The sequence below is a fragment of the Rhopalosiphum padi genome, chromosome 1 (genome assembly GCF_020882245.1).
Source record: "Rhopalosiphum padi isolate XX-2018 chromosome 1, ASM2088224v1, whole genome shotgun sequence".
NCBI lineage: Eukaryota > Metazoa > Arthropoda > Insecta > Hemiptera > Aphididae > Rhopalosiphum > Rhopalosiphum padi.
The window spans coordinates 77,794,686-77,820,179 of NC_083597.1; the positions used below are offsets into that span (position 1 = coordinate 77,794,686).

Genomic DNA, 25,494 nt, shown 5'->3' on the forward strand with positions numbered 1-25,494 from the left:
ATAAATAGCATAAAATGAGTCAAAAATATAAGTTAAATGTGTTACCGTGTATATAATATATAAACAATTTCGATTATCTACGATAGGTATTCATTTTAAATTAAACATAATTTTTTTTTTTTTAACATGTAATAGAAATATATACGGCATTGAATGTTTGAGGCGAGTAGCTACCTAGCAGTAGCACTCGACTAAACATAAAATAAAAAAAACGATTTCGTTAAAAACTGGTTTTGCGTGAAATTTTTTTTTTTTAAAGTCTAATGAAGATTTTACTTTCTACACTCAAAGTACTGACTAGATTAACTTTCTTACCAGATAAGATATTGAAGTTAAAAATTTAAGTTATTTTACTGCTCCTAAAGGTGGCAACAAACAATTAAAAAATACCCATCATTGTAAAATCAATATATCACTACTCGAAATCTAAAATACAATAAAATTGTTTTGCATGTGTATAGGACATATTATATTTAAATAACATTTTCTAGTTGTATATTTCATATATTTAATAAATTGCAATTGTTTACTAATAAAATAATTAATTATATGTTGAAAATAAAAATAATTATTCTAAAATGTAAGCTAAGCTACTCAACAATAAACATGGAATACACCACACTTAACATGCGTATAAATATTATAAATAACAATTTTAACTATTTTATACATTATAAACGGAAAAAATAAATTAATAAATCTTAATACATTTTTTTAATTTAGAAAATAAGAAAATAATCACTAGGAAATATATTATATTTGTGTGTTTAACCAACAGTAAAAATAAACAAAAATTAATTTTTGCAATAATTTATTCTGATGGCACTTAACTAAACTAAAAGGTTTTCATTTTTTTTAGGTATAAAATAATTATGATAATAACCATTAAATAATTCTATGATTCTTATTTACACATATTACAAAATGTTAAAAATCTAATGAAATGTATAGTATAATATGAGAAATATATACAAATCTAAGAGAATATTTTTTCATTGGATGAGACTCTTTATATAGAAACATTAATAATAATAGCTTTAATTTAAAACAAAAATAACATTTTAAATTAAGCATAATATGTCTATTTAACAAAATAAGTAAAATAAAAAAATAGTTTTTCAAGACTAATATCTATAAGCACCACATCACAAAAGTGATAGTAATTGATCAAGACAAACTTAAAAACTAATGGAATGTCAAAAAGCAATATCCAATTGACAATAAATTATGTGTATAAAAATAAGTAGCAACAAATAGAATATTGCTTATAATGTGTCTCGTTAATTTAAGGTTATTTTCGTTAGAATCTTTTTTTACTAAGCTCGTTATTTAACAGATAAGAATATTCAAAAATTCGTTTTGTTAACAAATATAAAGGTAAAAATTGTATGCTAATAACTAATAAAATATTTTATCTATAAAATCAAATTTTTAATTTCATCTATATTTTACTAAAGATATTTGAACATGTATTTCCAAATGGAATATTGGTCCATAATACAAAAATATATAAATTGCTTCTAAAAAAATATTACTCAGTAAATTATGATTTAAATAATAAAAATAAAATACAAAATCTGAAAATTATATTTAAAACATACGCATATTAGAATTTTCAAATAGTTTAGTAAAACATAGAAATAAAATACAAATTTTATAAAAAAAATAATTTTAAAGGACTGTTACTAGTTTTACTTATAAATGTATTAGTCTTTCTTTTCCATTATAAGAGATTTTAAATTAGCAATTACAGAAAGAGAAGATTCTATTGAATAAAAATAAATAATTTACAATTAACTTTAATGGTACAAACAAACAAAATTCACATTAAATTAAGTATTAGGGACAAAAATATTTATATATACAGAGTGGGCCAAAGTATTTTTTTGTTTTTCCTTAAGGTTAACACATATTATATCCTCAGTGACCCATTCTGTATGTATGACAGAATTAGTTAACATTATATTATCTAATATTTTAGTCTAAAAAAACTTAATAATATCACTTATAAAAAGAAAATATAATTTAGTTGGTTCCAATAAATAAACATATAAAATAACAAACAAATAAAATAATAATAAAAATATATTAACAATACAGTTTTTTTTATTATCATTACTTAATTATATTTAACGTATAGTCATGAGTATTTGGATATGTGGAATGTAGTTGATATAAATTCAACAATCTAGAAAAGAAATGACATTTTTTAAATTGTGTTTTTACATGTTATCTTTTAATATTGTTTAAAATAAATAATTTTATTATTAAGCTATATTTTAAAACCATATATTAAGCATACTTTTTCTATTTTTTACTTAAATATGAATCAATTTAAATGAATTAAATGTAAGCTTAATATTTATAATTTATATCAAACATTTTAAAATTTATAATAACCAAATTAAATGAGTAAAAGTAAACATAGAGAACAAAAATATTTTAATTAACAATTATATTATTAATGTTAATTTTAAAATGAAATAAGAAATAGACAAATAGACAAATCCAAGCCCTGATTATAACAATAACATAAATTAGTTATTTCATGCACTCTAATACAATACTCTATATGGGAGAAAAAACATCTTTAAATTAATTAATTAATTATGTGTTTTCCTATACAAAGATTTCAGAGATTGACTTTACTTACAAAGGAATAAGGCTTAATCCATCATAGAACTTTAATCATCATATTATTAATACTGCCATTAACAAAGAATTTAAAGTTCTAGGTTTTATTAAATACAACACTAACGTGTTTATCTCTATTAATTAGTTGCCTCTGTATTCTTTACTTTGTCTTGGTTTTATCTACATTAAAATATGGTTCATTTATTTGAAATAAATATCTGGCCAAAGATCAATTAAAATTAGTACAAAATAGATTTTTCCCTTATGCCACTTATTTACTAAAAATTGACTACCTGATCCACGATTACGCACTTATTCGGTTACATGTCTCTACTTTCTTCTCATCATTCTGACACTGGCACAAAGTTCATCTCTTCCAATCTCAACGGCAACTTGGATGCATTTAATATTTTATTAAACATTAAATATTGTAAACCTACTTACAATGCCAGAAATCATTATCTTTTCTATATTCCTCTTCACCTCACTTTTTACAACCATAATCAAACTCTGCGCTGTATACTTCATTCCCTTAATTATAAGCCTTCATTTATTTCTTAACCTTAAGATTAAAATTGTTTAGTTATATTATTTATCTTTATCAGTTTTTTTTTACTATATATAAGTATTAAGTATATTTTCTATGTATATCATGGAATATTATTATGTTTCTTGCATATAAAATTGACAGAAATAATACATTAAATAGAAAAATAATTAGCTATTAATATTATACTTTACCATATTAATAGGACTTATTAAAATTCAAGTTCCTCCAAAGTCCTGGACAATCGATTGCTGTCTATGCGACGTCTTTGGCTCCTTCGAACAGCATCTGCTCTTCTATAAGGTTCATTTTTTAAACCCAAGAGAATATCCTCCAATGCACCATTGTATACTTCATCTTGGTGTAACAATTTTTTTTCTTTTACCATCTTTGTCTTATTTTTCAGTTCATTAATAACAGCTTCCTAAAAAAATATATATTATGAGTTATGACTTATGAGTTATGAATATTGTCAATTAAATTCAACAAATCTTTAAAACTAGAAAAAAATAACATTCATAACAAGTTAATGAAGAAGGAAAAATGAAATACCAAAAAAATAAAATAATAAAAAAAATGATTAAGAATTATATTGTAACAGAAACAAATTTAAGTGCAAATAATTTAAATTATTAGATTTTAGATATAAATTTATAATATTAAAAAATGGTAAATTAAAATAAATAGAAAAAAAAACAAATGATATTCATATTTTTTTTCTAACTAAATTATACAAACAAATCTAAATTTTACCCATACAAACACTTAAATATGTATTTAAACAATTAAACAAGTATATATGTAAATTTATTAACAAATATATTATATTTTCAATCAGAATAATTGATATAGTGTATCTATTGTAGTAACATTGATTTAAGAACAATATAATATTATAATGAATGAATGATATATTTTATGCATAGCTTAAATTTTCAAGGTGTGTTTACGAATCCAATTTTGGGTAAGACAGAACATACATTCAGTAAATATTAGAACACTTCATTTTTCCTTCTACACACAATTATTTTAAATATAATACCTAAATTAATATGGTTTTGATCCAACACCAGTAGTCATGTTATGTAGTGCAGATCCATAAAAAGCTTCAAGCAAATTATTGAGCTTATACTAATGATTTAAGCCTTCTAGATTAATAATTAGTGTGTTGTCATTAGATGTAAAAAAGAACAAAATACAAATATCACACATAAATTCTAAATTTAAACAAATATTATTTCTAAATTATAAATAACAAGACATCAAATACTTTTTTAATGCATAACAACTATTGTAATACTAGTACACCACAACCATACATCAAACAAAAATATTCAGAGATAAAAAGCAAACAAAAGATATAAACATATTAAAACAATACTTATTAGTTATTTTTCAATAAACAATTGTAAAAACATTAAAATAAAACATGCAAGATAAATATTATGTTACACAAACTTAATGTATTTAATCAACAAATCATGTAAAGGATTTAAATTGTATATTCACTATAAAATGGACGTACTTGTTGTAATTTTTGATTTGTTTTATTTTTGGCAGCTAGGTTCTCAGTACTACCTTTTAATTTAATTTGGCACGCAGCTTCTTCTAATCGTTTTTTTTGTTCATTTTCAATATCGGCAGCCTACAAAAAATCATAGTATACTCAATACTTTTAGTAACTTTTTAATATAAACATCTAATTTTTAGTAAAATAAATACAATAGATTATTATTACTACATATAAAGTGTATCTAAAAAAATTGATTTGCTGATTAGAATTGTTTTTTAATTTTAAAATTTTCCAAATACACTGTATAGCAATAAAAAATACTAAAAATGAATGATAATTAACATAAAATATGTTTATTATAGAACATATTATATATTTATAAGCCCTTTAAAATATAAATATACTTTGTTTACCTTGAATGCTTTAACAAATCTAACGAGCATAGAAAAGAATGTATTGGCATCTGTGCCTCGATGTGATTCACCAAAATATTCTACACAATCCCTAAATGATTCTTGAGCAGTTTTAGTCTCATTTTTCAATCTTTTAAGTTTGTCTTCAGAATTATTAAGGAAATCTCGAAGAACTATTACGTGTTGAGCATTTCCGTAACCTCTTGTTTCACATTCTTTCTTTACAATTTCCATATTTTTTTCTAATTCATTAACATCAGTTATAACATTTTCCAATGATACTAAACAGAATATCAATTTAAATTTAGTAATAATAATATTTTGTACATAAAATTTATCATACCAGCTGCTGCTTTATCAATGTACATGAATTCTGAATCAAAATTCATGATTTCTGGCATTTTAGATTTGATAGTATCAACAATAAAATGTAAAAGGCAAATACGCCTGTCACTTGACTTAGTATCAACTAAGGTATCTAATGATTGTAGTTTGAATCCATATGCAGGACCGCGTTTCGCACTGTTCATATAATTTCCAAATGCTAGTATTATCTCCAGTAATTGACGTAGTTTCTTGGAATTCTTTACAGAACTTGAAGCTGATATAATAGCATGCACTTGCTAGAATTGAAACAATATAGATAAGTTTGGACTCATCAGAAGTCATAGTTAAACTCACTGGTGATATTAAATGCAAGTTGTCCATAAAGTTACCCATATAGCTCATTATAGATAATTTAGTGGCAAGTCTTTCAACTTTAGTTAATTGCATTAAAAACTTATCTTCTTCTGTTAACATATTTATGTCTTTTTTCTCTAACTGATATTCCTTATAAGATTTTACCTATAATTAAAACATTAATAAAGTGGTATAATAATAATTTTTATACATACATAAAATTTAAAAATATATGTTAATATTTTATACTTGAATTTTAAATTTAATAAAAATTGTTAAAAGATACCAATACAAGAAACTAATTACTATCAATATTAAATATGATAGAATGAATTTGAAGCAAATATTAATATGGTAAATTGTTTTAATACAATTTTAATATTACAAATAGTGGTTTTAATAATTATATAATATCAGTTAGTTTTAGTTGTTAATTAAAATAAAACAAACATTCCTTAGTCACAAAACAACTGAATTTCAACTAAAAATTTAAAGGATGGTTTTTATTGAAAACATAACTCGTATTGAAAGAGGTATAGATAATATATTACAATTAAAACAAAGAAATGGGATTCGAGTTATTGAGGGAAATAAAACAGCTGCAATAACTATTCAACGACATTTTAGAGGCTATTATACAAGACTGTATTTTTCAAAGTTAAATGTTGCAGCTAAAGTCATTCAAAAACATTGGAAGGGATACATTACTAGAAGGTATAACAATACATGTATGTGTTTACTTAATTATTAATAGTTATTATATTTTAGGTATTTCAATAATCTATTAATAAAAATATTTGTATGTAAGTCCATTGATTACTATAATAAAGCAGCTACAATTATTCAAAAATATTATAAAGGCTATTATATCAGAAAATATTATTTAGATGTAAAAAAAAATACTAAGTGGATTAAGGAAATTCAAAAACAAAACGATGCATGGTCTAATGTAATGAATGATTATAATCAAAATATTTGCAATCATTTGGAAATTATACACAAAGAAAAGATAAAATGTTTAATAATTAAAATGGTATATAAACATCATCCAATGTTAAGGACCATATTAAGAAAAGGAGTCTTCAGTGGAAAAACAAACAGTGATTCAGAATTTGAAAAACTTGTTCGTAATATTTATGCACAAATAAATAAAAAAAGTCTTAAGATGTAATATTAAAATCTACCTCTTGATCAGTAGGAATCATTCGTTGAAGAATTTCAACATTTTCTAAAGGTACTTGTTTTAAGTCTAATGAATTGACAGCCATTATGACACGTTCAACTGACATATCAAGTTTTCTTCTTGAAATAGCTAAATATTTAAATTATATATTAGAAGATATTTTGTAAATCTAAAAGTTTCCTATACTAACCAATATTCCTTAAGCGAGTATGCTCTAGAAGAGATATATTATCTTGTTTCTTCATTCGTTTACTAGGATATGTCATTAACCCATCATGTTGATCAGAATTTCCATTAATCAATGCTCGACCAGCAGCTGTCAGTTTAAATTTCTCTTCAAATTGACCAAAGTCTATTACAGAGTGTAACTTATCATCATCTAGCTCATTAAAAATAGTACCACGAACCTACATTTTTAGAAAATAAATAAATTAAAGAACTTAAAAAAGTAAATGGTAAAAATGATGAAAAATAGTACTTGATTTGGTTTCATTGCAACCCAATTCAAAGTTGGTAATTTATATTTGGTCAAAACTTTCCGCTTAATTGTCATAGCACCATCAGGTGCTTGCATTGTACCCGCTAATGGTGGTGCAGGTGGTGGTGGAATAAATATACCAGTTGGTTTTGGTGATATTGGTGGTGGTGGGGGCGGTGGAGGTGGCATAGCTATTGAAGAAGCAGTTGATGGAGCAGGTGGTGGTGGTGGTGGTGGTGGTGGTGGTGGTGGGGGTGACGCAGAAATACTATTACTTCCAGTCGAGGAACAACTTGAAATGCCACTGCTAGAGCCTAAATACAAAATTATTAAAAATTGAAACAAAAATGATTATTAAAATTAAATAATTACTTAAGTCTGGTTGAGCTCCTCGTGAAATCAATTCTTGAATTTTTTCTTCAAGCATGAATTGCCTTGATTGTGATTCACGTTTTTGATCATTTACAACCCTTCGTAGTGTTGCTACTTCTTCTTCAACTGTACGTTTGCTCTCTGCTGCTGCATCCCTTTCAGCTCGAGCCATTCCAAGGGAGCTTTCTAATGCTGCCAATTGAGCTAATGATTCACGTTCTAATTCAGCTAACCTATCATGCGCCTAAATAATAAAATAATTTAATTATTGTAAATTTGTTTGTTAAAACTACTTTTGATTTTTTTTTTCACATACATGTGCAAGTTCATCCTCTAAAGATTCTACTTTTTCTAAGGCAGCTGTTTTAGTTTCACTATCTTCCATTAATGCTGCTACATCAAAAACATTATCAAGGTATGCGGAAATTTGAACCTGAAGTTCTTCACTTTCTGTATGCTTAATTTTGACTAAATATTCATCAAGCCCAAGAGTACTAAATTCGTATTGCAGATGAACCCGAAAATTCATATCTTCCACAGAGTGTACAATTATGTTTATAAATTGCATGCAAGCAACCTTTAAATATACAATTTTTATAAAATTAAAACATTGTAGATTAATAAGTGTTTGGGAAACTCTTAACTGGACATACCATAAATTCTATATGAAAAACTTCGTAATTAATAAAATAATCCATTAGGGTTTGGAAACGTTTTTTTTCCTGGCAGACTTCTTTGAAATTATCAAAAGCGGATAAAATGATCTCGTGGCCACCTTTCACTAGACATATTGCAGCCAGAAGCTCTAGTACTAAAGCTTTTGTCCTGAAATGTATATACGGGTAAATGAGTATATTTATTTTAAACATACAAATTATAATAATATACCTTAAACTTTTGTGCATTAAACTCAATGCTATACTATTAATTGCATCAGTGTGTTGAATCACCATATTTAATCCATACTGAAACAGTAAATTAAACCATAATGATTTAAATTCATTGAAGAGCATCCAGAACAGTAATTACGTATTACAGTTTTAGGTTCTGAGCGAAGCGATGAATGTATTTTGATTTAACAATGATGCGTGTTTTATGTTTGTTTTTTAATTTTGAACACGTGTGGAAAAAATGCTTCAATCTTCGATTTTTAGTTGAATTTTGGTATCGAATTAGATCTAACTAGTACTTTTTTTCAAAATTGTATAGGCTTTTTGGTTTTATTTTCTTTAAATTTCGATAAAAAATTTTTGTTTAGTGAAAAAGCTTAAAAATTTAAAAAATTTTCCAGAAAAGTAGTTTATATTAAAATCTAAGTTAAATTTTAAACGATATAAGATAAAAAAAAAAAAAAACAAAGAATAAATAACGATTTTAGATGTGTTATTGCAATTTAAAGATATGATTTATGGGTACTTGAAACTTTAAACGTATATTAATATATAATTATATTTTATAAACATAATAAGTATATTTTCAAATACAATGTTTTTTTTATTTCTAATTGCTACTTGCTAAACGTATTAATTATTAAACAAACCTTTAAAATTAAAAACAATAAAATTATTTAATATGTAGCTTCAACATTTCGTAATTGGCCGGTCACATTTGGATTAAATTGACTTTGGCTTACATCAGTTACATCAGTAAAATGCATTGTAAATTAACATATTGAACTATGGCACAATTTACTATATTTATTAATTTTGTGTTTGTTACTCTCCATTGCCTGCACTAAAAACCACTGTATTTCATCAAAAATATCTGGCAACGGTACAATGCATTTTTCGGTATTTTTTTTTGTTCCCTCGAGCTTTGATTTATCGAGATTCTATACTGAATATTATTTTAAATACGTAATTTATATGATGACACAAAAACCACACATGTGTTGAAAATGTATATTAACCTTTAAAGGTCACATTTTATATACAAACTATATAAGACCTTAATGAAAATACCATAAAGCTGGCAAAAAATGTGCTATAGGTTTGATTAAAGTTCAAATGCATAATCAATATAGTAAAAATGAGAAGCAAACATTTAGGTCAAACGCCATTTTTAATTTAACAAATAGCTGCTTATCATTATTAATAAGTACACAAGTACACAGCCAAGCTTCAAACCATACTTTAATTAATATCGACTCCGCTATAACATTCAGTTATTATATATTTTTTTAATTTAATTTTCAAGTTCTCACTTTATTGTTCATGATAGCCCTTAAACACATTATGCAAACGTGTATATCATCTTTAGTATCACCCATATTTAACTTTGCAGCGTGTCGCGATCTCCGTTTGATCCCAGGGCTATCTAGTATGTCCAAAGTAGGTCTTGCGTGATTCGTTACATTACCGTTACTAATCCCATTCGTGTGAATATGATTACCTACGTAAACGTCAACAAAACATATTCTAAAATCAATCATTTCCCAAGCTGTTGAATTACAAATATAAACTAAAATATTCAAATACCTTGAGCGATTTTTTCGGTTGAGACATTAGTCACGTCTACACAAGACCTATATTCATGGCGCATCATAACTAATCTAAAGCTAAGATAGTCAATCAACGAATCCAAACCATGATTTTGATCATCTAGAAATTCACGAACCCACCTATATTTGATAAAATTAGTAATTAGTTATATAAATTCAATTAAACACATTCAATACAAATTATATTACTCTATATGATTGGTCCTAAGAGATATTTCTAGATCCCGTAAAACCTGTGTAGAAGTAGCATCTCCAACCATTTTTCGCTTCTATAAAACATAAATTAACATTTAATAATTAAATTAAACATTATAATAAAGATTTACATTTTTTTTTAATAAAAACTCACTTACTCTTGAACTTCGGGAAGCTTTTGGATCTAAATATGTACGTAGTCTAGATAAATAGTGAGCTGGTGGATCTTTAGCTTGAACCATTTCCTAAAGAAAAACAAACAATATTTTTTTATTCTAATAAACTTATAAATTACTTTCAATTATAAACTTTACGAAATTATAACTAATTTCATGGGCACGCGCGAAAAAATTATCAGAAGAAGTGAATAGTAATATAAATAAAAAAGTATTTAAAAAAGTTATTAAATAATAATGTGTGTTTGCGGTTACAAACCCTGATAATTATTTTCGGGGGCGGAAGGTTGACATGTGATACGTTGTGTCCACTTTGGAGACGTGCAAGATTATTTTCTGATCAAAGAATTCTTTGATAACTATTAAGTAAACTATTCTTTCTTTATACTTAAATGTCTTAATAATTTGAAATACTATATATTTAATAGTATTAAAATTGTTTTCCTACACAGGTACTAGGTTACTATTATTGTACAGTTACACTGAAAGCAATTCAGTTAAACAATTTAAATAAAACACAAATGAAACTTATCGTAATCATATACCTATGTGTACAACTTCATACAAATAATAATATAATACTATTTTATATCATTAAATACGTATATAGTTGATGGATATATATTTATAAAATATATATAGTAACTACATTTGTTTTTTAGCTGTGTAAAGAATTGAATAATAATTGTGTGATATGTCTTTTGTACATCATATATATTTTGCAAAATTTTGAATTTTAAAAAATAAACATTAATCTTTAAACAAAGGAAATATCATCTACATGTAAATAATTTCAAATATGTTGCGCGTGAAGTAAAATCTACAGCTTATTATAATATTACTAAGTGTCTATAGGCCAATAATATTTTAAAGAATGTAACAATATGTGATGAGATTCTATGAATAACTAATAAGTATTAAACAATATAGACACAAAAACTAAAAGTAAATAATAATGTATTAAATGAATCATTATGTAAATACCTGAGTAGGTATTGTACTAACATATACTTAAACATCATTAAGATTTTTAAAAAGTGTGATTAATATGTTATTAGGATCAAATAAAAATTGAAACATAAATAAATACATTAAAAGAAATTATCATTTAAAAAATGTCTGTTGTATATTCAAAATTCAAATTAAAACAATTATCAATTAAAAAAAATGCATGCTTATTGTATATCTAACCTTGTAATGTATTAATGTATCATATGAAACATTAACACTAAAATCGTTAAAACCTGCAAGTAAGCACCTAACAAACACAAATAAGTATAGAAATATTACGATGTGTTAAAACGTATTATACTCGATACATGGCACTGCATTTTTTATTGTGGCGCTGTATTTTTTTCTGCACAATATATACAACATAAATGCATATGCTCATATCGAAATTAAATAGGTAGGTACATAAGTAATAAGTATACATACTACATTACTATAATTTACAAGAGGTCCATTATTATTTGTCTGACATCATATCGTGTTTTTAACAGACGAGTAGGTACAAAATAATATAAATATATACAACTTATAATATATACACATATAATATAATATAATATACATATATTTGTGTGTAAGTAAATATATACGAGAGAAGTGTTGGTGTAGGTATGTTTATGTTTTAATAATTTCCCTCGGCAAAGATGCAGATTCAATATGGACGGTTGACCTCGACTGAGCTAACTGAGGTTAACGGGGAATTATGACTCATATCACTGCCCACATAAAAGCTACAATGAATACGTTTGATTATAATAACATATTGGTTATTTGGTATTGCATTTTCCTGTGACAAATGACAATATTAACTTTCTAAGGTGAGTGGTGCAAATGAAGATAACCAATAATATTATACTGATAACTATAAAAATACAATAAATGCAAGTAAATACTAAACCTAACCTAAATACAAATATGACCAATACTCTACACAGTCGCTTAGCGGCTTAGCCTTTAGTAAACCTAGTAAATAGAGTAATTAATATATTATTGTAATAATGTTGACACGTGCTTTTTATAATCTTTTGTTCTGTCGAACAAATTTAAATTACAAATGTGTATTTAGAACAAATTTATAATTAAATGTATAAATGTGTTGGTATAATATAATACTGTATACCAACTATTATATGATAACTTAAAACTATTTTAATTAAATAAGTATAATTATTAAACATATCCTGACACAATTGATAGAATTATTACATATCTATTCTATATCTCCTGTGGTATGTAATATGTACGTTAGGTATGTTTCACAATATATTTATTAAAATTATTTCTTTTTTCATTATATAAATTTACCATAGATCATTAATAAACATTGCAAAAGAGGTTTCCATATACTTTAAAACATGACGTAGTTTAATTTTAATGCATTTTATCACTTTAATCGAACAAATTAGGTCCCGACCAAAAAAACAAAATTAGAAAACCCTTTTAATTTGTTATATTTTACCACAATGAATTCTAAATATTATATTATTAAAACATTATATAAATTGAATAGGTAATTATAACAGACAAATATCTGCATATATATTCAGTCAACAGTATAGACTGTCATCACTTTTAACTATTATTATACACACTAAAAAATATAAATTTTCTAAAATATAATTTTATATTTAACTTATTAATATAAAAAGAGCATTTAATTAATGTGGTTAGGTTAGACATTAGTATATTATAAATTATAATATATATCGTATTGTATATATATAGATGCAAATTAATTTAACCTTTTTATATCTATGAGATTTGTTTATGGTACAAATACGAAGAAAATAGATTAGCAGACATATGCTATTAATAAACAATTAAATCAAAGTTTTTTTTAAAAATAATATGAATTAGAAAAAATACTGAATAAAATGTGTACCTATATACATAATTAAATAATAATATAATAAACACAGCATTTAAATGTAAAAAGTAATAACTAAAATGATATTATACGCGTCTGTCATAATTTTATTCATGAGAAAAATGAAAGTTTTTAATAATTTTACAGAAAAATTTGCCATACATTAAATATTGAACAAGGATTTTTGCTACAATTCAAAAGTTTAAGCCATCATCCACCAATGATATTTAAACTTTAAACACGTTTATTTTTTAACGTTTATAAATTTACGGCTCAATTGAGAAGAACATCGTAATACATCTTAATTATCGTACATAAAAAAAAAAAAATATTCAACAAATTTCGAATTGAATGTGTCTAAATTAAAATAATATATTAATATATAGTCAATGTGTGTGTACTGTTTAATGTGTAGTAATGTAGTATACAATCATAAAGAACGAAAAAGTTTTCTGAACATAATAATTAATAACGAAAGTGAATCATTTAGCCTACCTACATAATAATGTAATACGAGACCTAAAATTACTATAGTATCTTTGGCTTTTTAATACTCAGTTGGAAGTTCACAATTTATCATAATAAAAAGAGGGTACTGAAATCAACTGTATAGATCTACAATCAGATATTTAAAATTGTAATTTATAAAAAGCGGAAAATTATCTGTTGAAAATAATACAGTATATAATTAACAAAATTATTAGCTATATATTATAATATTTTACAATTTAACTCTATGGTATACCGCTGTTGACTAAAACAGACGGGAGAATTAATAATAGTTTAGCATAATATCACAAAATGGTTTTGGAAAAAAAATATGATAAATAGATCTGTTAAGGAAAATAAACTAGTTTCACATGATATAGTATGGATACAAATTTCTAACTTTAATACTTGGTCAGAGCAAAAGATCGTAGCGCATTCATTATTCATTTTCATAAATATAATGAATACCCACCAAATTTCCTAAATATTCATGGAAACCTGTGATCCATAAAAACACAAAATTAAATGGGGAGGGTCACAGTCGGCCGCTTTCATGTGCCACGTCGCCACTAAAAAAGGATTTTAAACGATTTAAATATATATACAGACATAAATAAATAATGAACTAATTAATTTGCATTTAACGGCAAACTCCAAACCAATATAAATTGGGTTCTATTGGTTGGTTATCTGTACCGTAACGTAAATTTAAAAAACCAAACAAAACTAGGTACACTATCTGCGTTTGTGCACCTTCTACAGACACCTAATTATAAAAAAAAAATAAACACCAGCATATAATTAAAATATTGAGTAGTAAATGTATATAAATATACAATTGTAATTAGTTTAAATAAATAGATAATAATTATTCGCCGTCATCTCCGCAATATTTTTTTAACACAAATTTCTTATTCATTTTCCATAGTAGACTTAATTTTTATCTCCAATATATATCTATTTAGTTTCAAATCATTTTCATTTTTTTTTTCTTTTATAACTATGCTTATTGTAATTAATATAATATGTAACCATGTAGGTACTTTAAACCACAAATAATATAAATAATTAATACAATATTAATCAAATAAAAAACATGCAAAATTAAGTACACCAGTACACGTTTATATTTCGCATTGCTCAACTATGAACGAAGTATAGTTACTACTTTACTTATCATAGTTTTTATTCCCGTTATTTATACTACTCATTAATCATTATAATCATATCATGCATCATATTATAAATAGATAGGTAAATTCTAAAAAAAATCTTAACGTTTATGAATGTCAATTGGAAATAGTTTTCGATGTTTTTTATCTTATCATAATACATTGATATTAGTTATTTATAATTAGTAATATCACCAATTAGTTAGGTAATATACGAGCACATAATGTTAAATATATAATGTAGATTTTATATTTTTATGAAAATAAAAAGTAAATAATAAATCAAATACATTATTATGATAAAAAATATTAGATATTTAGACATTAAATATAATATTATATAATAATACCATTGGAGGATTATATAGGTTATAATATAGCCACTATTTAGCTAATACTATGATAACTACTAGGATATAAAATTAAAATTTGGTAACTAACCTGAAAAAGTGATTTATACAGTTAAGTAAGTACCAACTAATAAAAAATGTAAATAAAAAACGTGTTAATTAATGTCTGGGTTGCCAGATCCTATCTTATTTAAATATATCAAAATCTTCAATTCGTTTCGGTATAGTCTCATCAAAATATTTAATTATTTTTCTTTTCCAAACCACGGAGACAAGGAACACAGGGACAATACTTTAAAAATAATATAAAAAGTTAGTTAAAATGCCAACTATACAGTGAAAAATAATAATACTAACAAATCTCAAGTATAATACAAAAAAATATTTTTATAACATTACAAGACGTGACAAGTCTACAAGTGAACAAACAATTTATTTGTTTTTATTTATTGCATTATACTTATTTAAAACAACAAACCTAGAAATATAAAAATAAATATTCAAAATTCAAATACTATAATATCAGGTGGATTCAACCTTGTTGGTCTATGCAGGGAGCCATGGCCTGTGGTCCCACTTTTGTTTAATTGAAAGTTGCAGCCTTATTACTAAAGTACTTCAAGGCCACAAACGAAAACATACGTATTTATTCAAACATTTCCACCAAAACTTAGTATTTATCATAAACAAAAAAGTTTCAAGAATTTATAAAAATTAGATCAAAAATCATTTACATATTATGGTACGTAACATTAATAATATTACTATGTACACATATTTAGTTAATCGCTTAAATTATTCTGAATTTTTAATGACTAATATGGTTAAATTATATTTAATAAATTTAGAATAAAATATAAAGGCATAAAAACTGTTAAAAAATAAAAATATTTAAATAAACTATGAAAATAATACTATGTGCAATTAGTTTAGTAAATAATTTGGACAATCGTCGACCTTTACAACTAGCAATAAAATAATTGAATGGTCTAATCACGTCTTGATTCGTAGGGTACTATACACTAAACAGGAAGTGTTTATTATCATTACATACACATTTCCTCTAAAATAACTTTGCATGTTAATTTTTTATTTAAAAAAAGATTATCCTCAGTAGGTAATATCAATTTATTTCTACGAATAAAATATTCATCTTACAAGACTAAATTAGAATAATATAAAATCTGATAAAAATAAACCAAAAATTATAAATCAAATTTTATTACTTTTTAAAGACATATATACAATAAGAAATTTAAAAACCATTTGTATATATAATTTAGAATAATTAAATAAATAAAACTAATTAGCGTATAATTCATGAAAAAACTTGAAAATAATTTTAAGCATTATTCAATCATTACAAATTAAAGGTTATGTATACCTATTATGGATTATGTACACCTAAATATGAACTGACTAGGTTTTAAAATGTTTATGATAAAAATGGGAAAGTAAGTAATCGCTCTGCTATACAGTAGGTTACATGTCAAGCATACTTCGTAATTGGGTAAGTTATTGTAATTTATGCGTTAAATTTAAATTTAATAATAAATCATTGTATTAAAAAAAAAAAAACAGTAAAGAAAATTTGTCAGCCTATATACTACTACAGTATAACTAAGATATTACTAAATAGTAAATATATTCATATAATTTTTAATAATACTATAAAAGTAATTTATTTTACTATTTACTAAAACGGTAGATTGATTTAATGTTTTCGAAAACATTGAATTAACTACATTATTATAATAAAATATATTTTTTTAAATTATACTATAAGTAGAAAATGTTAATACAAACATTTAATAACAATTTAGATTTGCTATAGCTAACAGTATACTGTTATTCGTTTTTTTTTTTATTACAACGACCAGATTTTTCCAAAAAATAGTTTTACATAAAAGTTACTGTTTTTCTTAATATTTTTTTTTGTATTTTCTCATTATTGAGAAAAGTACTGTGAATATTTTACTTGTGACCCCTCTCCCCAAGATACAAACTAATTTCACTTTAATACTTACACAAAAGATATTTAAGTCAAATGCCAAAAATGAATCACATTTTCTAAATAAAAATAAAAGACACAAAAAATACACACAAAATCAAATAAATTTAACGCTCCAATCGCTCCATTCATTCAGAATCTAAACAGTATACATAAATATATTACATAGTATGATTCTATTAATATAATTTATAAGTAGGTATTGATGCTCACACAAATAATCAATAGGTAATAAATAAAAATCTTACGTATTGTCAATACAATATTTACCGTATTGGTAATACATTAATTATTTATTTTACCGTTGTCTTAAAAGTATAAAATTTGTCACGAATAAATTTACAGAAAATAATTAATATAATTGAATTGGCATTGAAATGTATACTACAGTGAAAAAAGTATTATCAATAATCATTGATTATCGTATAATTATTATTTTTTAATTAAGTAAAAAAAAGTACGACCTTTATTCATAAAGACATCAGATCTAAAATTGTAAATAAATTAAAAAGACGGGAAATTATGATAATTATACAAACATCATCGTCTATTTAAAAAAAAGCTGTGCAATGACGTAATCCTATAATGAAACACGGCGACATGTGTCTGATATACTCGTGAATCCACAATATCCGGTCTACCGGTACGCACACGATGGGAACGATAAAATGTTTAAACGATGTAACGACGCTCTTGCAATGTCGCTTGATTAAATTTATACAAGACTACAAGTAAAAATTATTCGAAATTTATGAAAATATACAACATAATTCATGAGAGATATTTTATTTAATAAATAATATATCTATAATACTCAATTCTAATGTAATTTTTAACGAAATCAATATATCAAAAGTAATAGTTACTACAATTTTTATTTTTCAAAAAAATGTACATTATGTATATTCATTTTTAAATAATAAAATAATGCAAAAAAAATCTTAGCAGAGCGTGGTTTCGATCCACGGACCTCTGGGTTATGGGCCCAGCACGCTTCCACTGCGCCACTCTGCTTAGTTGGACATTAATGTAAAAACAAACTTATTTAAAGACAGACTATATAGATTTTATCAAAAATATTAGTATGAGATAATATTTAAATATTATACAATAATTTATTACCAATGCCTGTGTATCGTAAACTAATAAAAAGTAAACACCACAATACATATTTCAAACTTCTTAATTATTAGACACCCAAGACCCAAATAATTACGACTATAGCTTTGGTACAAATAATATTTATGTATATTGCGTAATATTAATATACCTACTATAATAAAATATTTATTTACACAGCATGTATAACTATGCCGTATTATGATATAAATATATAATACGTGTGTTCACGTGTTTATAAAAGATACCATTATTTACATATAAATAAAAGTAAAAGCAGAAATAAAACACAATAATTCTTATTAATACCTAGGTACCTAAATTAAATTTTTTTTATAATTGAATTTTAAATTAACAATCTAATATCTATACATACGATGCACAATAAGCTTATATACTAAGGGTGGAAGTTGACATGAAGGGGTTTCATTAAGCTTTAAGCAATCACTTATTAGTTATTAGCGATATTTATCTTTAGATTAATTTTTTTCCTATATTAATTTAAAAAACATTAATTGTTATTATTATTCAAAATGATTATGATCTATTCTAAAATACATTATATTATGTAGAATTAAAAATTACATAACTGTGTAACTACGTAACTCAAAAGATTATCTAACAACCATTTATTTACTATCTCGATAGTATTACAAGTAAAAACCTATGTCATGCTGGGGGGAAATGTTAAATTTATATTCATGTATATTATAGTATTATGTACATTGTAGAAGTTCAGATCTAAATGATACTAATGATAATATTATTTAGATAATATCTTACCAGTTATGTATATTTCGAGAAAAATAAATTAGAAAAATAGTAAATCACACAGCTGTGCAAATTTAATAATTAATCATTTTAACTTTTCACTAAGTTTTATATATTTTTATAACATAATAAAATAATGATAATAAAAAATATATACCTGATCACAAATTAAGTCCCATTTTTTTTCGTCATCATATTGCTTTAGAAGTTTTGCTTTGTCCGCAGGCAAATTCATGGATGCCTGTAACACGTGATCAAATAAATTGAGGTTAATAATTGGTTTATTTCATTCAATGTTTCTACACAATTGCTATTGTTGGGACAAATAAATCAATGCAGGTGAATGTAATTATTTATAATATCAATCTTTATGCAATTCTAATAATTCTATGTATTTATTCATACATCTTGAAATATTAATAACGCGCGAGTAGGTACAAAATACAAATACGAATTATCAAATGAATTACAAATATATGATAATGTATTAATGCTTAACTATAGAATTATATTTTTGCAAAGTTAATATAATAGATTGATGATTATATTATATACTATTAGTAACAATCAGTTAAAACTTCGAACAGTGTTAATATTGATTATTTACAAAATTCTAGTAAGCATTTTATTCTTATTGCTAATACCTAATTACTATTATTGCGTTAAATTGAATATAAAAATCAAGTAACATTTTTACAATTGTATAATATATAATAATAGGTAATTGATTTAATTATTACTGTTAATCATAAATTATATATAATACAATATGTTAAAATACATAATTCACGCGATAAGTTAGTTTCCAAAAAATACTTGTATTAAAAATAATAACTAATACTAAAAATCAAAATAAATCTGGTACATTTTTATAGTGGATATATATATTGTACATCTATTTACATTTTATTTCCAAACTCTTAGACTGTTGACTGGTATAATTTAGGTATTAATTTATTATGAATGTATTAACTATTATTAATTATTATAGATCTTATATGGCAACTATTATTTATTAAATTTAAATAAATTGTACTTAAAAAAATGTAATATTATATACAGTTTTAATTTTTAAAAAATTCCAAATTTATACAAACATTACAAACCTAGTTTTTTAAATAATATATATTTTTATCAATTAAAAGTAATTAAAAATTACTATAGCTAATAAAAGTGTAAACAACCTATTTACTTTGTATTGTTATTTTTGTATTACATTATTAAACCATATTATACTACTATATTCAATACTTCACCACTTAATAATTTCGATTACCTAGAGTCTAGATTACTATACTTAATATTAAAAACGAATAATAAAAAATATATAAAATAATTGTATCAAATTTCAAAACGAATACCATATCCCATTGTATATAATAAATAATAATTGTATCCTGTAGATATTTTGATTAATTTATTATCAGTTCTGTGGGGGGGGCAACATAAAGCTGTTTAGTTAAAAATAAATATACTAAATTTGATTTAAGCACAATAGAATGAAATACAATAATTAATAACTGACACAGATCATTAATAAATCATCCAAAATATGTCGTATTTACTGTTTCACTTTAAATATTATGATGATACTATTGATACTATAATATAAGACTAGTTTAAAATGTTTAAAATTAAGAAGAGAGTAATAGTTAAAAAAAAACTTTATCATTAAGGTAAATAATTAAAATTAAAAATAAAAACTGAAATACTAGTTATTACTAATATAAACGTATTAAGTTATTAATACAAATAAAACAATTCATAAATAAGTTATAAAGCAATTTTCTTCAAATTTGATTTTATTACATAAAAAAGACAAATAAAACGTAAATTACCTATACTATATTAAGAGTATATTTATTTTAAATAAAAAACATTTTCAACTACGTGTAAATTGCAATTATCCTATAGGAATGCATTTCACTATGGACTATTTTATTTATACGTAAAAATAGTAAATAACACGAATTTTATTTTTAATAAATACTAGAAAAATTTCATAATTTTCATTACATAACCTCTACTATTACTGTTTGAAGAAAGCATTGTTACTCAACTATGTTTTTCCTTTCTCCAAAACCTTATTATATCGTTATTGCCATCGTTAAAATATTTTTGATTACCGACGTGGAACCAGAATTAAAATCTAAAACTAAGTTAATCTTACATCACAACTGACTCAGAAAGAAACTGTAAGATATAAAAAATAATTTTTGTCTTATCCTCATTTTAAAACAACATTATATCCATTTTATGAACACTCGGGTTTCATTAACAATGCAATACTTATTTTATTATTCTGATGATATTTAAAGCCTAAAGGTAACAATACTGCCCTCGGGAAGCTTAGTGAGTGAATCATGACATAGCACCACAAATTTTCTATTATAAAACAATAAATTATCGAACACCGAGTATAATAAAAGCAAGAATATAGTACCACACCCATTTGATATGATAGCTGCAGGGGTTGAGGGTCTATTGTGATTTTTAAAATCAAAGGGTGTGGTGTCGAAGAAGTTTTGAGGGCTCCCGGTATTAACACTTGTATTTTATTTTGTGATGGGTAGTATTTAATTTTTAAATAGTATTAAAAAATTTCCTAGCACAATTACACGAACAATAGTACACTAAGTTTCTAAATAAATTTTATTAATGCTGTTTTAAATTTTTCATATGATTTACGTAAATAACATATTAAAATTAATAACCTTAACTAATAAACAACGCAGTGTATTAAGATTATCTATAAATAAAATACCGCAGTCCATAATATTTATTTTAGTTGAAATATCAAAAGATTTAAAAAATCTATTTTTTCCTTAAATTATTAACATTATAGTTGTTTAATATATTATATTACCTAAGACCGATTTGATATAAATAATATGGTAGATATAGTATCTAATTTCATAAGCGAGCGACTTGATAAATTCCATTTTGTTATTCAACTAGAATAAAAATACAAGAACAATGCTCATTGTAGTTGTTTTAATACATATATGGGTTGTATCTAAACTAAATTTGCATAAATATATTGCAAGTATATTCAATACGTTTTATTTCATTTCTAAAGTGCCTTTAAAATTATTATATTATATAATTTTTGAGCAAAAATATCAAAAATTTCTTATGGAAAATTAAATGTAATTCAATTAATCATGTCAAATATAATTTAAACGTCTTTTAAAATTAAACTAAATATTTTATTAAAATACTGAATATAACAAACGTGTTATACAAGAAATACTTAAAATTACTTAAAATAAATGTAGATTTACGTTAAAAGGTAAATTACACAATTCATAAATCATAAGTCAATAATATAACATTCTTTTATTTGTAAGTAAATTATATATACATATAGGCACATAGCTAATTAAACTAGTCTATAAATTAGAATGTTAAGATAATATTATTTAAGTACTTATCTTTATATAACTATAAATCATTTCAACTATTTTGGAAAACATTAATTAGTGAAGTTGGTTAATTACGTTATTTTTATAAATTACAATTACAAAATACAATTTCTACATTACACTTTATAAAAATTCAAATCATCACAGCTTGAAATTTGTATTTTAATTTTTAATTAACATCATTTAATTTATTGATAAATTATTATTTTGGTTTAATTAATAACGATATGTATTTGTAACCTAAATTATTTTACCAGTGAAATTACACTACCTATATATATTTTTTTAAGGTATTAAACACGATTAAATATTAAAAAAAAGCTTTTAAAGACATCAGGACAGTTCAAAATAATAAAATAAATAAATAATAAAAAGTAGGTATATTAAAAATTGGGTCACTATAAGCACGCAACACGAATAAACCTCATAAAATAACGATAAAACGTTTTCAATTTATAACTATTAAAGGATTGTTAGTTTTATAGAGGATTTTTAAACTTTAAGTCCATTTATGTACATTAAAGTAGTTTTTAAATTGTTTTTATTTGTTTATACTGTAAAATCCGTTTATTATAATTATGTTAATATTTCTCTTGAAACAACATAATACATTTATACTTATACTTTTTTACGGTTTTTGGTTTATGTGCATCAACAAAAAATAATAATAATGAATCCATCATCATAAAAATAGTATTGAAAAAAAAATAATATAATAATATTACAATGAACTTACAAAACTTTATAAACAATGCCACGTGAAACTCCATTCAAACATTTCAAACGTTAATCCTCTAAATCAAATAATGCACTATAGTACTATACATTTATTCCTGACAATCCTTCCTGCAGATTCAAATGGAACTGGAATCGTGACTTATTATTAAATATTTAAAAGAAATAAGCCATTGCTATAAATATATAAATATATTCTGAGAGTCGAGATTCATTATTAACCCATATTTTATATCAAATTGTAAATTAATTTACACAAAATAAAGTCGTAACTTATATTTAATTTTGAACAATAAATTTTTAAAAAAATTTATAGATAATAATATAAAATACATAAATAACAACTACTTAATTCACAATATTATTTTTTATAATTTCACTCAAAACTTAAGTGCTATTCAAATATCAAATCTTTAATAAAAAAAATAACAATAAGTACCTAATATCTTAATATTATTTATCAATAAATATTGTATCATCTTTTTACTTCATTGTTAATTTTTTTTTAAATTAAGACATTGGTAATAGATCCTAATGTCAGAATGTCTTATACCATTCACATCCAAAAAGAAAATACGATAAACTATGTTCACCCAGAAAAGTACTATTTAAAATAATACATAACTTAAAATATTCCTAAAATAGTAACATACTAACATGTATAGTTACCGATAAGTGATAAGGAATAGAAGCAATTAGTCATCATAAAAATCAATCACAACACATTTCATATTTTCATCATTACGAAATACTTCAATATCTGTTTTTGTAGAACGATATATAGAAAGATAAAGAAACTAGTATAACACCACGTATCTATAGTTTATTGCAAATTATTAAAACACTCAACAAAATATACATATTTAGCATTGTTGATAGTCATTACAGGAATACTAAATACAAGGTAATCTATCTTAAAATTAAAAAAATTTCATTGCATTTATTGCTATAAAAAGCGAAGTACGACGATCATAAATCCTACATTCCACGAGAACATTTACCACTGTTTTCTTAACAATCCTCAGAACGATTCAAACAATAATAAAATACTTATGGTTTAAAATAAGAAATATTAATGCGAACACATGTTTCATGTTTGCGACCCTAGTACCCCACTTCATTGTTTGCTTGAATGCGGGTGCAAATAGTGATAGAAAAATATGACGACTTGTTTCTTTTTGGATTTTAGGTACAATCAAAATGATTACATAAAGAAAAATTCGATGACGTTAATCCAAAAAGTGTATGAAAAATCAGGCGTTATTAAATCTGGTATTCAACAATTGAATCCATCGTGAATAATATAAATCAAATTAAATAACTCAGAAATGTAAAATAATATTATCTCTAATTAGTAATTTTACGTAATGTTAATACTCAAATAGTAATTTATAATAAAATATATTATACAATAATATTAAAGAAAACAAGAATAACTTCATCTTACTTTAAACAATAAAAACTAATTCCTATATTAATATATCCACTCTTTATTATTAAACATAAATTGATGCTTTAGCCTATAAAATATAATTAAACAATTTTTTATCTTTACTATAATCATATTGATAATTTTGTTCAATAAAAAAATTTCACCGCTCAAATGATCTTTAATGACTATATAGGTACCGAAATTATTTATACCGTAGGTATTAATAACACTTTTGTTAGATTTTTTTACTTCAAATGAAACTAATAACAAAATATAAAATATTTTTTTTTTAAAAATAGTTAAAACAATTTTTGGACAAATTATAAAATATTCAATTTTCAATTTTGTTAATTTGCATTTAGTGAATAGTGATTAAGTATCTTTTAAAAAAAATGTATATTAAAAAACCAAAAATAATAT

At 23.7% G+C, this 25,494-nt stretch overlaps 2 protein-coding genes and 1 non-coding gene across 4 annotated transcripts in view; 1 reads left to right on the plus strand and 2 right to left on the minus strand.

The window, feature by feature from the left end:
* Positions 1-483: 483 nt before the first annotated feature.
* Positions 484-25,494, minus strand: part of LOC132921424 (formin-like protein) — a 31,091-nt gene continuing 6,080 nt past the window's right edge. The window contains exons 2-19 of one of the 2 annotated variants that reach the window (XM_060984451.1): positions 19,640-19,723; positions 10,675-10,761; positions 10,511-10,590; positions 10,299-10,441; positions 10,025-10,212; positions 8,710-8,786; positions 8,475-8,646; positions 8,138-8,398; positions 7,822-8,065; positions 7,450-7,763; positions 7,162-7,378; positions 6,973-7,100; positions 5,789-5,953; positions 5,451-5,730; positions 5,108-5,388; positions 4,707-4,826; positions 3,376-3,605; positions 484-2,188 (exon numbers count right to left, since the gene is read on the minus strand). In XM_060984451.1, coding sequence (XP_060840434.1) covers positions 3,393-3,605; positions 4,707-4,826; positions 5,108-5,388; positions 5,451-5,730; positions 5,789-5,953; positions 6,973-7,100; positions 7,162-7,378; positions 7,450-7,763; positions 7,822-8,065; positions 8,138-8,398; positions 8,475-8,646; positions 8,710-8,786; positions 10,025-10,212; positions 10,299-10,441; positions 10,511-10,590; positions 10,675-10,761; positions 19,640-19,723 — 3,054 coding nt within the window. In that variant the 3' untranslated portion in view covers positions 484-2,188; positions 3,376-3,392. Of the gene's footprint in view, positions 2,189-3,375; positions 3,606-4,706; positions 4,827-5,107; positions 5,389-5,450; positions 5,731-5,788; positions 5,954-6,972; positions 7,101-7,161; positions 7,379-7,449; positions 7,764-7,821; positions 8,066-8,137; positions 8,399-8,474; positions 8,647-8,709; positions 8,787-10,024; positions 10,213-10,298; positions 10,442-10,510; positions 10,591-10,670; positions 10,762-19,639; positions 19,724-25,494 lie in introns of those variants that run through there. The other variant, XM_060984459.1, reaches the window with a different exon arrangement.
* Positions 6,285-6,963, plus strand: LOC132921454 (spermatogenesis-associated protein 17). Its single transcript, XM_060984496.1, has 2 exons — positions 6,285-6,502; positions 6,557-6,963. Exons 1-2 carry the CDS (start codon positions 6,285-6,287, stop codon positions 6,957-6,959), a joined length of 621 nt encoding a protein of 206 aa, XP_060840479.1. The 3' UTR covers positions 6,960-6,963.
* On the minus strand, positions 18,535-18,606 carry Trnam-cau (transfer RNA methionine (anticodon CAU)). The gene has a single exon. It is a non-coding gene; the product is annotated as a tRNA-Met (tRNA).

What these genes read in the sequence shown, in the direction of transcription:
- LOC132921454 (XM_060984496.1), top strand. Translation starts at nt 6,285, where the DNA reads ATGGTTTTTATTGAAAACATAACTCGTATTGAAAGAGGTATAGATAAT. An exon ending in AAGGGATACATTACTAGAAG is followed by an intron (nt 6,503 to 6,556) that starts GTATAACAATAC and finishes ATTATATTTTAG; the next exon opens with GTATTTCAATAATCTATTAA.